Source organism: Macaca nemestrina, chromosome 11 (assembly GCF_043159975.1).
Source record: "Macaca nemestrina isolate mMacNem1 chromosome 11, mMacNem.hap1, whole genome shotgun sequence".
In the NCBI taxonomy this organism is placed as follows: domain Eukaryota; kingdom Metazoa; phylum Chordata; class Mammalia; order Primates; family Cercopithecidae; genus Macaca; species Macaca nemestrina.
Window position 1 is genome coordinate 80,096,035 of NC_092135.1, and position 12,986 is coordinate 80,109,020.

Below are 12,986 nucleotides of genomic sequence, written 5' to 3' on the forward strand. Positions count from 1 at the left end.
CTGCTGCTGTCAGAATCCTTCCATCAGTAGATTCGGAGCACACTTTTTGCTCTGGAGGGAAGTTTAGAGAATTTAACTAAACCAACCCATCATAATTAACTTATAGAACATGATACAGGTTACTGTTTTTGAATTTGAGCAAAATAGATGAAAAGCCTCACCTTTTCAAAAATTAATTTTGTGATGTTAGGCAAATAATTTAGGTTCTCTGAGTGAGCTTCACTTTTGTCAGACTAAAATTCTTTTCTTGTACAGTTAGCTGTAATTTTTTTTTGTATAGATGACCAATGGGTGAATAAATAAATGATATAAAATTTCACTCCCAATTTCATAATTTTCAACTTTTAAAAATAAAAATATCTGTGAGATATAACTAATCTTATGAGCACGTGTGTAAGCCCATTGGATAAATTGTGCTAAGATTAAACAGAAGTAGATTTGATGAAGCAATTATGCTAGTCTTTGGGTAAGGCTTCACAGGAAATTCTTTCCTCTTTCTGTCTTTACTCCTACCATGTAGCTATACCATAGAATTTTCTGTGTGCTATATGAAACCGTGAAAAGAAATGAGAAAGTTAGATTCATTTGTAATACTTGTATACACCTGTGATGGAGACTTACTTCACTGCCTTAGACCTCAGTTCTCACCTTGGATTTAGATATGATAATATCTAAATTGTGGGGTTATTTGTCTGACTAAACGGGATAGTGACTGTAATAAAACTCAGTATATTTCCTGGAACATAAACATGTAGTTAGTATAATATGAATCTACATTTGACTTGGCATTAACACCAACATAATTACAAAGATCATTTACAATACATAATACACAATATTGCATTTTAAGAATATAAACAATATATAAAGTTTAATTGGTGAACTATCATAATATATTAAAATACTATGCTAATCATAAGGCAAATTTGATCTTTTAATAATGTTAATACTTTCCCATCAATTTTAAATGTTTCTTTTACTTCTAGTGAAAAACACTCCTAGTTTTGATTTTAAATTTTTTAACCAGTGATATAAAACCTATTCCCATTTTTTTGTTTCCTACTGAGAAAATTTATGAGCTTTTCTAGCAAAAACATAATTTAAATAAACCATAAAATGTTAAAAAAATAAGCAACCATCTAACTCAATAACTCATGTGATATTTTCTAATTACAAATGTAGGTCATAGGTACAGTGATTAAGATTTTGAAAAATGTCCTGAGGGTAATGAGGAAATTAATATTTTTAGAAATTCTAATGAAGTTGAAAATAACAGACAAATCATGATCAACCCAGACAATATGCAGCATTGCATATTATGTAGGGTACATGATTTTTGTTTGAAGAATTATAGATGTCATTTTAGGGAAACCATCAGGCTTTTGCTTTGTTGAATTGATTAATCTTTAGACCAGAATTAAATTGTTCTGAAAAATTGGGAGTATTTTAGAAGCAGAATGAGAAGAGAGATGGACAGAGACCTGAAATCAAGAGGAACAGAAACCTATAGGTTTTGGAGAGAGAAGAGAAGAGTGGTGACAAAAGAAGGGATTTCTGTTCTTCAAGGTGTAAGGTTAAGACAACAGAGCTTTCAATAATTTGGAAGTACTTTTAGTACTTGGAGCTGGGCCAGTTATTGGGGATATATGACAAAGTCTTGAGCCTGTCCTTGGTGTGAACATTACACATGAACCCAGTCAAATTCTGGTCACACATCAAACTCCTATTAGATGAGAGCGGCACCAGAATGAGAGAACTGTCTCTGAGAGCTGTTCCATACCTTGTACCCAAAGACTTTAGCTTACTCTGCCCTATCATCTCTGTTCGACAGTGCAACATCCAACCCAATACTCCCTTCCCCATTATTACCTCTACTTCCCAAATTTCCGTACTTCTTGTCCCAGAGTTTTCAGAAGCCACAAAACTCCCATGCACTCTTGCGTGCATTACTTATATTGCAAAGTACAATTAGAGCAAGTGACTAGGTTTGAGGTATCAGAAAACATAGCAAATGCAGACATAAAACATGAGCAGAAACTTTTGGGGAACAACCCTTACATTCAGTCTGCCCTTTTGTGATTTATTAGATTTTTAAGGTCATTTAGCTAACAAACAAAAACATAGTACTAAATAGTGGGTAATATTTCATTTCGTGTGGACTATTTCATTTATGTGGACTCACCATTAACATCAGACTTCCACTAAGTGGAACCAACTTTCCTCTAATCAACATTGACAGAGCTCTCACCTAGCCCTGAGTAGGAGGCACCAGAAATCTGATGCTGAGCACCTCTTGACTTCTGCTCTCAAGAAAAAAAGGTGATAGGCATTTGTTTGCACTGGTACATAGGGGGTCTCTATAAATATTTTTGTAATGACTTGATTAGTGGTTCTCAACCTTTTGTCAAAATCCATAGTTTTTACATTTGAAACATACTCCAATCATATCTCATAATACACAGTGGCTCTCATTGCATAGAGAAATGGTGCATGCACCCAAAGCAGAATGCCAGAACCTCGATAAGCCATGTGTAGTTAAATGTCCTGTCCAGCTCCACTCTCTTACTAGAACTCTAATTTGGGTAGGCCTCCTGCAAATGCATTTCTCACTTCTTATTTTGAGAATGCAAGGTAGAATATGATAAGCAGTCTAACTACACTACAGTATGAAAGAGATAGCTATGTTTATAAAACTAAGTGATAGGCTTCTTGGAGAAGATGGCATTTTAATTGAATCTTGGAAAACAGGTAGGATTTTAATAAGCAGAATGGAGGAGGGGGCCCAGGAAGAGCATTCTATGAGGAGGGAAGAACAAAACCAAAGGTAGAGACATAGGAAAACATAGGCGTAGCTAGACTTCAAGTTGTGTGAAGAGTAACCTTATGTTCCAGGACCAGTCATGACCTTGTCCACTGGTCTTCCCAGGAGTAGAGAGCAAACATTCCAGGGTACAGCAGTATGAACCAAGATATAGATATCATGCAGGATAGATACAATGGAACTGTCCTATCCCTAGATGGATATAACTACAAAGGTTCCCATTGCCATTTCCTGACTTCATCCTGCCAAGGTGAAGCTGGCTCAGATTTAGATCTGTACTTGGCTTGTCCTGACCATGAGCTGATATTTCCTGCTGTTCCCCTACACGTCCTGTTGCACTGATTTAAATGCACAAAAGTGTTCTACCTGGACCTTCCTCTGTGAACTGGAGAAAGGTCATGTTGAACTTTAAAAAACAGTAGTCCAGATGATGCTGATAGGCTGCCCAGGTTGAAAACTATTTAGTTATACCTTTGTAATAAAAGAATGAGTGAATGAATGGATAACACACAAGCACACACTCACCATTCAAACAATTATTTAAGCTCTTCTAGGGTTAAGTGACTGAATATCGCTTCTTAGAACTTCATGATTCTTATCTTCTGAAAGTTCCACTCTATCAAATGCATACTCCTGCTCTATTGTACTGCTAACATGATGTAGAACATGATCTGAAGATGAAGCTGAAGAAGTTAAATTGGAAATAGGAACAATAAAGGAAATGTATAATATAATAATTCATTTAATTTACTAATAATTTAAAAAATATAAAATTACTAACATGATCTCATTTAAACTTCTAATTACATTTTGAACCATAATTAGAGAATGATAGCAAGCTCTAGTTTTTATTTCTGAAAGACTTTGTTTTCCTCTGTTTGATTATTTGTCCCTTTTGAAATCTAAAATGTACACGTATATTCTCTCAGAATTGCTTAGGATTCAGTCCTGGGAACTTAGAAGTTATAATGTAAAGCGAAGTAGGCTTTACATGAAGGGTTTTGATTGAATTAAAAAGATAGTGGAAAGGAATAGCAAATATTTTATGAACACATGCCTTATAAACACAACTTTTTAAAGTAATTCAATATAAAGCAACATTGACATGTTTTCGTTACTTTCAAAAAATCAATTTTTACTTTCTCTAAGCAACAGATGTGGAAGAGTGAGGCCCACTGGTGAGTACTAATAGGCATTGCTGGCAAATAGAAAAAAAAAATGTGCTCAGAAAGCTCACAGAGACACATGAGATAAAAACTACAGATAAATACCACAGGGGAATGTAGGTCTTTGAGAGTCACTGCTCTGTAACTGGTTTGGGTGGGGTGCCAAGTCTAACACTGCTATTCATTCTCCCTGAGCAGCTTGTTATCTAGCAGTACTAAACGTGATTAGAAAATATTCACTGAAAAAGCCTCTCTAAGTGTCCACAGAATCAGAGCTTGGGAATGGAGCCAGAAGCCATTCAGCCTTATTTCCTGATGACGTCCATGGACACAGACCTAAGTTTTTCACAGAGAAGCAAAGGAGGAATATAAAGGCGGTACTCAGATTGATTACTTATTTATTATTCCAATAACAACTTTTTCACATGCACTGAAAGCAAAAGGAAGACTCGGCCTGATTCAAACTGTGATACTTTTCAGAAGGAGCAAGAGAAACTCTGAGTCAATTAGGGGAGGGTAAGACAACTGTTTCTTGCATTTATTTTAAAAGTTCTCTACATTACACACTGTACAAAAAGAAGGGCAAATTCACTATTTATACTCTGTTACAATCCTCAAGTTTTTAAGCTGGCTTTTATAATCCTTTAAGTATTTTCTTGGAAGAAATAGTTTACATAATTCAATTAACACCTTAAGATTGTTCTACACGTTGCATAAAACAGAACAGGTTGTCTCATTTGTTTTATATTTATTTTATTTTTATTATACTTTAAGTTCTGGGATACATGTGCAGAATGTGTAGGTTTGTTATAGAAGTATACACTTGCCATGGTGATTTGCTGCACCCATCAACCTGTCATCTACATTAGGTATTTCTCTTAATGCTATCCCTCCCCTAGCCCACCACCCTCTGACAGGCCCTGGTGTATGATGTTCCCTTCCCTGTATCCATGTGTTCTCATTGTTCAACTCCCACTTATGAGTGATAACATGCTGTATTTGGTTTTCTGTTCCTGTGTTAGTTTGCTGAGAATGATGGTCTCCAGCTTCATCTAAGTCCCTGCAAAGGACATGAACTCAACCTTTTTAATGGCTGCATAGTATTCCATTGAGTATATGTGCCACATTTTCTTTATCCAGTTTATCATTGATGGGCATTTGGGTTGGTTCCAAGTCTTTGCTATTGTGAACAGTGATATAATAAACATACATATGCATGTGTCTTTATAGTAGAATGATTTATAACCCTTTGGATACATACCCAGTAATGGGAATGCTGGGTCAAATGGTGTTTCTAGTTCTAGATCCTTGAGGAATCACCACACTGTCTTCCACAATGATTGAACTAATTTACACTCCCACCAACAGTGTAAAAGCATTCCTATTTCTCCACATCCTCTCTAGTATCTGTTGTTTCCTGATTTTTTAATGATCACCATTCTAACTGGTGTGAGATGGTATCTCATTGTGGTTTTGGTTTGTGTTTCTCTAACGACCAGTGACGATGAGCTTTTTTTCATCTGTTTGTTGGCCACATAAATGTCTTCCTTTGAAAAGTGTCTGTTCGTATCCTTCACCCACTTTTTGATGGGGCTGTTTGTTTGTTTGTTTGTAAATTTGTTTAAGTTCTTTATAGATTCTGGATATTAACCCTTTGTCAGATGGATAGATTGCAAAAATTTTCTCCCATTCTGTAGGTTGTCTCTTCACTCTGATGGTAGTTTCTTTTGATGATAGTTTCTTTTGCTATGCAGAAGCTCTTTAGTTTTGTATAAAGTGTAAGGAAGGGGTCCAGTTTCAGTTTTCTGCATATGACTAGCCAGTTTTCCCAACACCATTTATTAAATAAGGAATCCTTTCCCTATTGCTTTTGTGAGGGTTGTCAAAGATCAGATGTTTGTAGGTGTGTGGCGTTATTTCTGAGGCCTCTGTGCTGTTCCATTGGTCTATATATCTGTTTTGGTACCAGTTTCATGCTGTTGTGATTATTGTAGCCTTGTAGTATAGTTTGAAGTCAGGTAGCATGATGCCTCCAGCTTTGTTCTTTTATTCGGATTTCCCCGTGATAAAAAATGTCTCTTTTGTTGCTCAGTTTCCTCCTGAAATATGTCTTTGACATTATAAACCTCAATGGATATAAAATTATGCATTTAATTTGTATCACATGATTCAGTTCCATCACATTGAATCACTTAATTAAAAGAAATTATAAGAAATTATAATTAATTATAATTAAAATTATATAATTAAATTATAATAATTTATAGAAATTATAATAAATTAAAAGAAATTATAAAAGAAAAAATAAGCTTCTAATCATTTTTCTGTAAAGTGATGAAACATACTTGATAAATGTTCTTTGAATAATAGTATTTTAAATACACTTAATTTAGTAATCACACATTGTTTTTCACTTCTCTCCTGAAACAACTGCAAAAGCTTATTGTGTGTCTTGATGAGCTGATACTGTGAATTATTAGCTGATCTGGTTTTGTTTCTACTTGTTTGTTATCACAGGCTCATGCCTATTTAGACAAGGAGACACAGGGGTTGTTACCAAGCTACCCCAGAAACAAAGGCATCTATCCTTTGTCTTCAAATTCAAAAGCCACATCCATGCATGGCTAAAAGGTTTTTGGAAAATACTTAATCAAGTTCTACCTTCCCACCCATACTTGCAGAGGGGATCCAGGTTTCTCACTCCCTGGACATGGATCTAGGTTTTCCCCAAGAGAAGCAAAAAGGGGTATGAAGGTGCCATTCAAATTGGAGGAGGGAAAAGTTTAACTCCTTACCCTTCCAGTGACATTTTTTTTCACCCCCTATGAAACCAAAAGTAAAGTATAAGGGAGAAAAGAGTTGGAAGATTCAAGAGACTTAGACAGTTATAGTCTCTGAGACGGGACCTGCTCTCTGAATTTGGCCATCCCTGTGCTTTTTGAGTTATTTCCAAGAGGAAAGCAAGAAAGAATTCTGAGAAAAAGTCAGGGGTCCAGGGGTTAGAGAAGATCTTTGTCATGTTCCCTTATCCAGCATTCTGAACAAGGTGGGTGTTCTCAGCATGCAAGGAATAGAGGAGGGGCGGCTGTGTAGAATGTCAGGGCAGGAGAGCCTGAGAGAGTGCCTGCAGTATTCAGTCAACCCCAGTGACTCTGTGATGTGAAGAGCAGCCTGTCCTTCAGCCCTGAGAAGTACAATGAGAAGGAGAATAATAGAGAGCAAGCAAGCTGTGGAAATCAAAGATGTGGGGACCTGCACTGGGGAAGCAAGGGGTCAGAGTCAGAAGGTAATACAAGCCAAAAACCAATGGGGGCTGTCTGTCTGGAAAGATGAGAGAGAGGCCAGAGGTCAAGCAAGGACCTGATGCTCATCCGAAATCCATTAATACCACGGCACTAGTCCCCAGGGACTGCAACACCATCTAAAGAAGGAGGAAAGAGAGCTCAGAAACACTGGATTGACCAGGCTTACTCTGATTCAGTCAAAACACTTAAATGATAAGCTTTTATTTTCTTCAAACAGGTAGCATGGGGACATAGCTAGAAACTATGTTTGGTCATAGAGAAATAATGAAAGGTATATTATTTATGCACCTGATTTGTGGCCTAAGGATATGATACGTACAGACTTAAACAAAATACTAATATTTTAAAAATGTTTGCGCAGTATTTGGATTTTTTTCCTGTCTCATGTTTTCTGCAAAATCCAAAAAATTCCTGCTGAAACAGAACAACATTTGTGTTGTCACGGATAAATTTTAAAAAGCATCTTGTTGAGTGGAAAGCAATTCATAAAGGAATATATATGGCACAGTTCCATTTATACTGTTTTAAAACAGACAAAACTAAACTATACATTGTTTAAAATTATACAAAGAGGGATAACAGCTTAAAAAAAGAATGATTATCACAAAATTCAAAATAGTAATCAGCTCATGGGTGGAAGAGATAGAAATAAATGATTAGAGAAGGCATCAAGAGGACTCCAAGGGCATGGCAAGATCATGCATTTCGTATTTTGGGGTCTAGATGGTAGATTTTCTACCTCTCTCCTTCCTTCTTCCCTTCTCCTCCTTTCTCCACCCCCTCCTCTCTCTCTCCCTGCCTCCCTCTTGCTCTTTCTCTCTCTTTCTTCCCCACCTACTGCAGATAATCATTTGAATTCTTACTTCGTGCCAGTCTCTGTTCAAAGAGCTTGGGATACATCAGAGATAGAAACAAACATCCTTTTTTAAATGAAACTTATTTTTAAGGGGGTGAAACAGATGATAAAAATGAAGCATAATAGGTCAACTATTTGTAAGCTAGACAGGAATAAATGCCATGGGAAAGTACTTGAGGAGGAAATCAGAAGGGCAAGGGAGGGCTGTGGGTGGAATTTGAAATTTTTTGCCAGCCTTGCTGACAAGGTTACAATGTAAGCTAGACTTGAAGGAGGACAGGGAAGCAGCCTCATAGTATTTGGGGGTAAAATGTTTCTGACAGAGAAATGCTGTAAAAAACTCCTACAGCAGGAAATACCTGATGTGTTGAAAGAAAGACAAGAAGGAAACAGTGTGGAGGTTAACGTGGCTGGGGTAGATACAAAAGCCAGCGAGGGGAGGATAAACGGGAAATTGAATAAGCCAGATAAGGAGTTGGAGACAGACATGGCTCATACAGGGCCTTGTGGACAGCAGTGTGGTGCAGCTGGCCCCTACAGGCTCATCAGATCGGACTGTTACTTTTCAGGAATGTTTGCAAGGTGGTTGTTAAAGACATTCATTATTAAAAATTAACCGCGGTGGCTCACGCCTGTAATCCCAGCACTTTGGAAGGCCGAGGCGGGCGGATCACAAGGTCAGTAGATCGAGACCATGGTGAAACCCCGTCTCTACTAAAAATAGAAAAAAAATTAGCCGGGCGCAGTGGCGGGCGCCTGTAGTCCCAGCTACTCGGGAAGCTGAGGCCGGAGAATGGCGTGAACCCGGGAGGCGGAGCTTGCAGTGAGCCGAGATTGCGCCACTGCACTCCAGCCTGGGCGACAGAGCGAGACTCCGTCTCAAAAAAAAAAAAAAAAAAAAAATTAAATTACATAAGTTTAGAATTAAATTATATTTAAAAGAAAGATAATAAATGTTTATCAGTAAAACTCACTATTGCCTAATTATTTTGAGGCATGGTACTGTTATCTATGTCTTGAGGTTAAGACATGTCCTGATATGTCTGCCATATCTGTATGATGGAAATATATGATGTGCACATCTTTTCCCAGCTCCACGCTCAGACACATCATATTGATAGCTTGAAACTGGTCACAATGGGAGTGTTTACACCATGGATATCATCAAAAGTTATGGATCAAGTCTTAACTTATTGTTTTATTATTGTTTAAAATGATGGAGATAATGTTTAAAATAGAGATTAAATTTAAACATGTATCGTATCTTTAGCTATTACATTATAAATAACATATGATGTGAGAAAGTTTTTCTAGTATTCAAAACCAGTATCAAATCAAATGACCAAGAAGCTGTTTCCATTTTTGATGAACAAGTCAAGTTCTGACCTATGTCTTCTATGCTTTCATCATATTTTTAGAGACAGGGTATCTCTGTGGTGCTCAGACTGGTCTTGAACTTCTGGCCTTAGCCTCCCAAAGCACTAGGATTGTAAGCATGGATAACTGTGCCTGGCCTTTAACATTTTTTTTCCAGGGACGGGATCTCACTCTGTTGCCTAGGCTGGAATACAGTGGTGCAATCATGGCTCATTGCATCTTGGAACTCCTGGGCTCAAGTGATCCTCCTGCCTTGGCCTCTGTAGTCACTGGGATTGCAGGTAGGCACCACCACACCTGGTTCTATACTTCTGGCATAAATGAAATATCAACCAACATTCATTTCTAAACTATACTCATTTTTCAGTAGCAATCATAAATGACTATGGACAAAATAATTTGGCAAAAGTCAACAAAAAGCATTCTTTGAGAATCAGCTATATAAAATTTACAATAAAGGGTATGGTATATTTTATTATTATTATTGTAAATTATATGTTATACATTCTTTTTATCAGTAAAATATATAATAAACTTGCATATATGAATGTTTTGTGTGTATGCACACACACACACACACACACACACACACACACACACACACATATATATATATATACAGGCCACTAATGAAAATGAGCTACATTTATGTGACCCTATAAAATTTAGACATTGTTTTTCTGTATATGATTTCCTTTGTTATTAGGGGGTATTTATCATCCTACTGGTCCAGTATAAGCAAAAGTGCTCTGATTTTTCCCTCAATTCCATAGGTATCTTCCTCTCAAAGCTGCTTCTTAGATCTTCAAGAATCTGGAGCAAACTTCTTAGATCTTCAAGAATATGGTCAAGGATTCATGAGAGTGTCTGCTTCCTTGAGTAGTGAACTTTCATTATGGCCAATGTTATTATCTCCATAATTACATATGTTGAGGCCAAGAAAGCTTACATGATTTGCCTGGGACTTTATGGGTGGAAATAGAAGGGAGGGACAATTCTCATTATTGCCCTCCACCTGCCTCACTAGAAGAATAGCCATGCACCCGCTTAAAATCTCCTGTTAGCTCTTCAGCAGTGCAGAAAAGGGTGCAGACTTAAGATGCTGAGAAATGCTGAACTGATGAAAATATTTTCCTCACCGTAAGTGGATAAAATTAAGCAAAAAAGGAAACAGTTGGGGGATGATGAAAAGCATTGTTTTACTTTTTGAAAAGCCCCTTGTCAAAAATGTGTCTACATACAACATTCTTAGACAGATCTTCCAAGCTCCTTAATAGAAGAGTTACTGAATAAAATTCTTCTTTAAAAAAGTTTTGGTATATTGATGACCCAGGAGCCTCATACCTTGGAGCCTAAGCATCTACAATCTCTCACTGCTCTAGGACTAGGGAGATGTTTCTGTGATATCTGTGAAATATAGCTTAAGAGTTAAAAAGATGATGACCAAACATCTGGAATTCTCTTCAAAGCCCGGATGCTTAATTAATATTCCAAAGCTCTAAACATCATATGACCTGCTTATTTTCATCTCAATGCAATTGTAATAAAGAAACTTTCATTTTCAGCATATAAGACTAGAAGTGGTAGGTACTGGAAAATTAAAATGGTAATATCTGATACTCACTGACTTTAAAATTGATGACTATTTCAGTAGATGTACTTTAATAGCTTATCATTTTAAAATTTTTATGCAATATTTCATGTATATAAATGAATTAGATATGCATATATAAAGCACATGTGTTAGACATAATCATAACGATAAAATGAACTTTTATGTATCTAGTGCCCAATCTAGGAAGTAAAATTCTACTTATTTCTAAATAAAAAACTCATCCTACTCCCTAGAACCATTCTGAATATTTCAAAAAAGTCCTTTAGTTTTATCATATACATATTCTAAAACCTATTCTTTAGTTTTTAAACTTTCTACAAATGGAATCTTGCTATATTTCAGCAGTTTGCTTACTTTTTAAAATTTTACTTTAAGTTCTGGGATATATATGCAGAATGTGCAGGTTACGTAGGTATACATGTGCCATGGTGATTTGCTGCACCTATCAACCCATCATCTAGGTTTTAAGCCCTGCATGCATCAGGTATTTGTCCTAATGTTCTCCCTCTCCCTGCCCCCCACTCCTGACAAGCCCTGGTGTGTGTTATTCCTCTCCCTGTGTCCATGTGTTCTCACTGTTCAATTCCCACTATGAGTGAGAACATGTGTTGTTTAATTTTCTGTTCCTGTGTTAGTTTGATGAGGATGATGGCTCCCAGCTTCATCCATGTCCCTGCAAAAGATATGATCTCATTCTTTTTTATGGCTTCATAGTATTCTATGGTGTATATGTACCACGTTTTCTTTAACCAATCTATAATTGATGGGCATTTTGGTTGATTCCATGTCTTTGCTAGATGGGTAGATTGCAAATATTTTCTCCCATTCTGTAGGTTGCCTATTCACTCTGATGATAGTTTCTTTCGCAATGCAGAAGCTCCTTAGTTTAGTTACATCCCATTTGTCAATTTTGGCTTTTGTTGCAATTGCTTTTGGTGTTTTTGTCATGAAGTCTTTGCCCATGCCTATGTCCTGAATGGTATTGCCTAGGTTTTCTTTCAGGATTTTTATGGTTTTGGGTTTTACATTTAAGTCCTTAATCCATCTTGAGTTAATTTTTGTATAAGGTGTAAGGAAAGAGTTCAGTTTCAGTTTTCTGTATATGGCTAGCCAGTTTTCCCAGCACCATTTATTAAATAGGAAATCCTTTTCCCATTGCTTGTTTTTGTAAGGATTGTTGACGATCAGATGGTTGTAGATGTGTGGTGTTATTTCTGAGGTCTCTGTTCTGTTCCATTGGTCTGTATATTTGTTTTGGTACTAGTACCATGCTGTTTTGGTTACCGTAGCCTTGTAGTATAGTTTGAAGTCAGGTAATGTGATGCCTCCAGCTTTGTTCTTTTTGCTCAGGATTGTCTTAGCTATATGGACTCCTTTTTGGTTCTGTATGAAATTTAAAGTAGTTTTTTCTAATTCTGCGAAGAATGTCAATGGTAGTTTGATGGAAATAGCATTGAATCTATAAATTCCTTTGGGCAGTATGGCCATTTTCATGATATTGGTTCTTCTTATCCATGAGTATGGTATGATTTTCCATTTGTTTGTGTCCTCTTTTTTCCTTGAAGAATGGTTTGTAGTTCTCCTTGAACAGGTCCTTCACATCCCTCGTTAGCTGTATTTTTAGGCATTTTATTCTCTTTGTAGCAATTGTGAATGGGAGTTCATTCATTCATGATTTGGCTCTCTCCTCATCTATTGTTGGGGTATATAAATGCTTGCAATTTTTACACATTTATTTTGTATATCGAGACTATATTGAAGTTGCTTATCAGCTTAAAGAGTTTTGGGGCTGAGGTGATGGGGTTTTCCAAATATAGAATCATGTCATCTGCAAACAGAGACAATT

At 36.6% G+C, this 12,986-nt stretch overlaps 1 protein-coding gene across 21 annotated transcripts in view; it reads right to left on the bottom strand.

Moving 5' to 3' along the window:
- LOC105499543 (phosphodiesterase 1A) overlaps positions 1-12,986 on the bottom strand; it is a 410,818-nt gene that overhangs the window by 34,050 nt on the left and 363,782 nt on the right. For 8 of the 21 annotated variants that reach the window (XM_071073009.1, XM_071073019.1, XM_071073008.1 and 5 more), the window contains one exon: positions 3,347-3,504. The exons of the other annotated variants lie outside the window; for them this stretch is intronic. In XM_071073009.1, coding sequence (XP_070929110.1) covers positions 3,362-3,504 — 143 coding nt within the window. In that variant the 3' untranslated portion in view covers positions 3,347-3,361. The remainder of the gene's footprint in view (positions 1-3,346; positions 3,505-12,986) is intronic. 21 annotated transcript variants of the gene reach the window in all.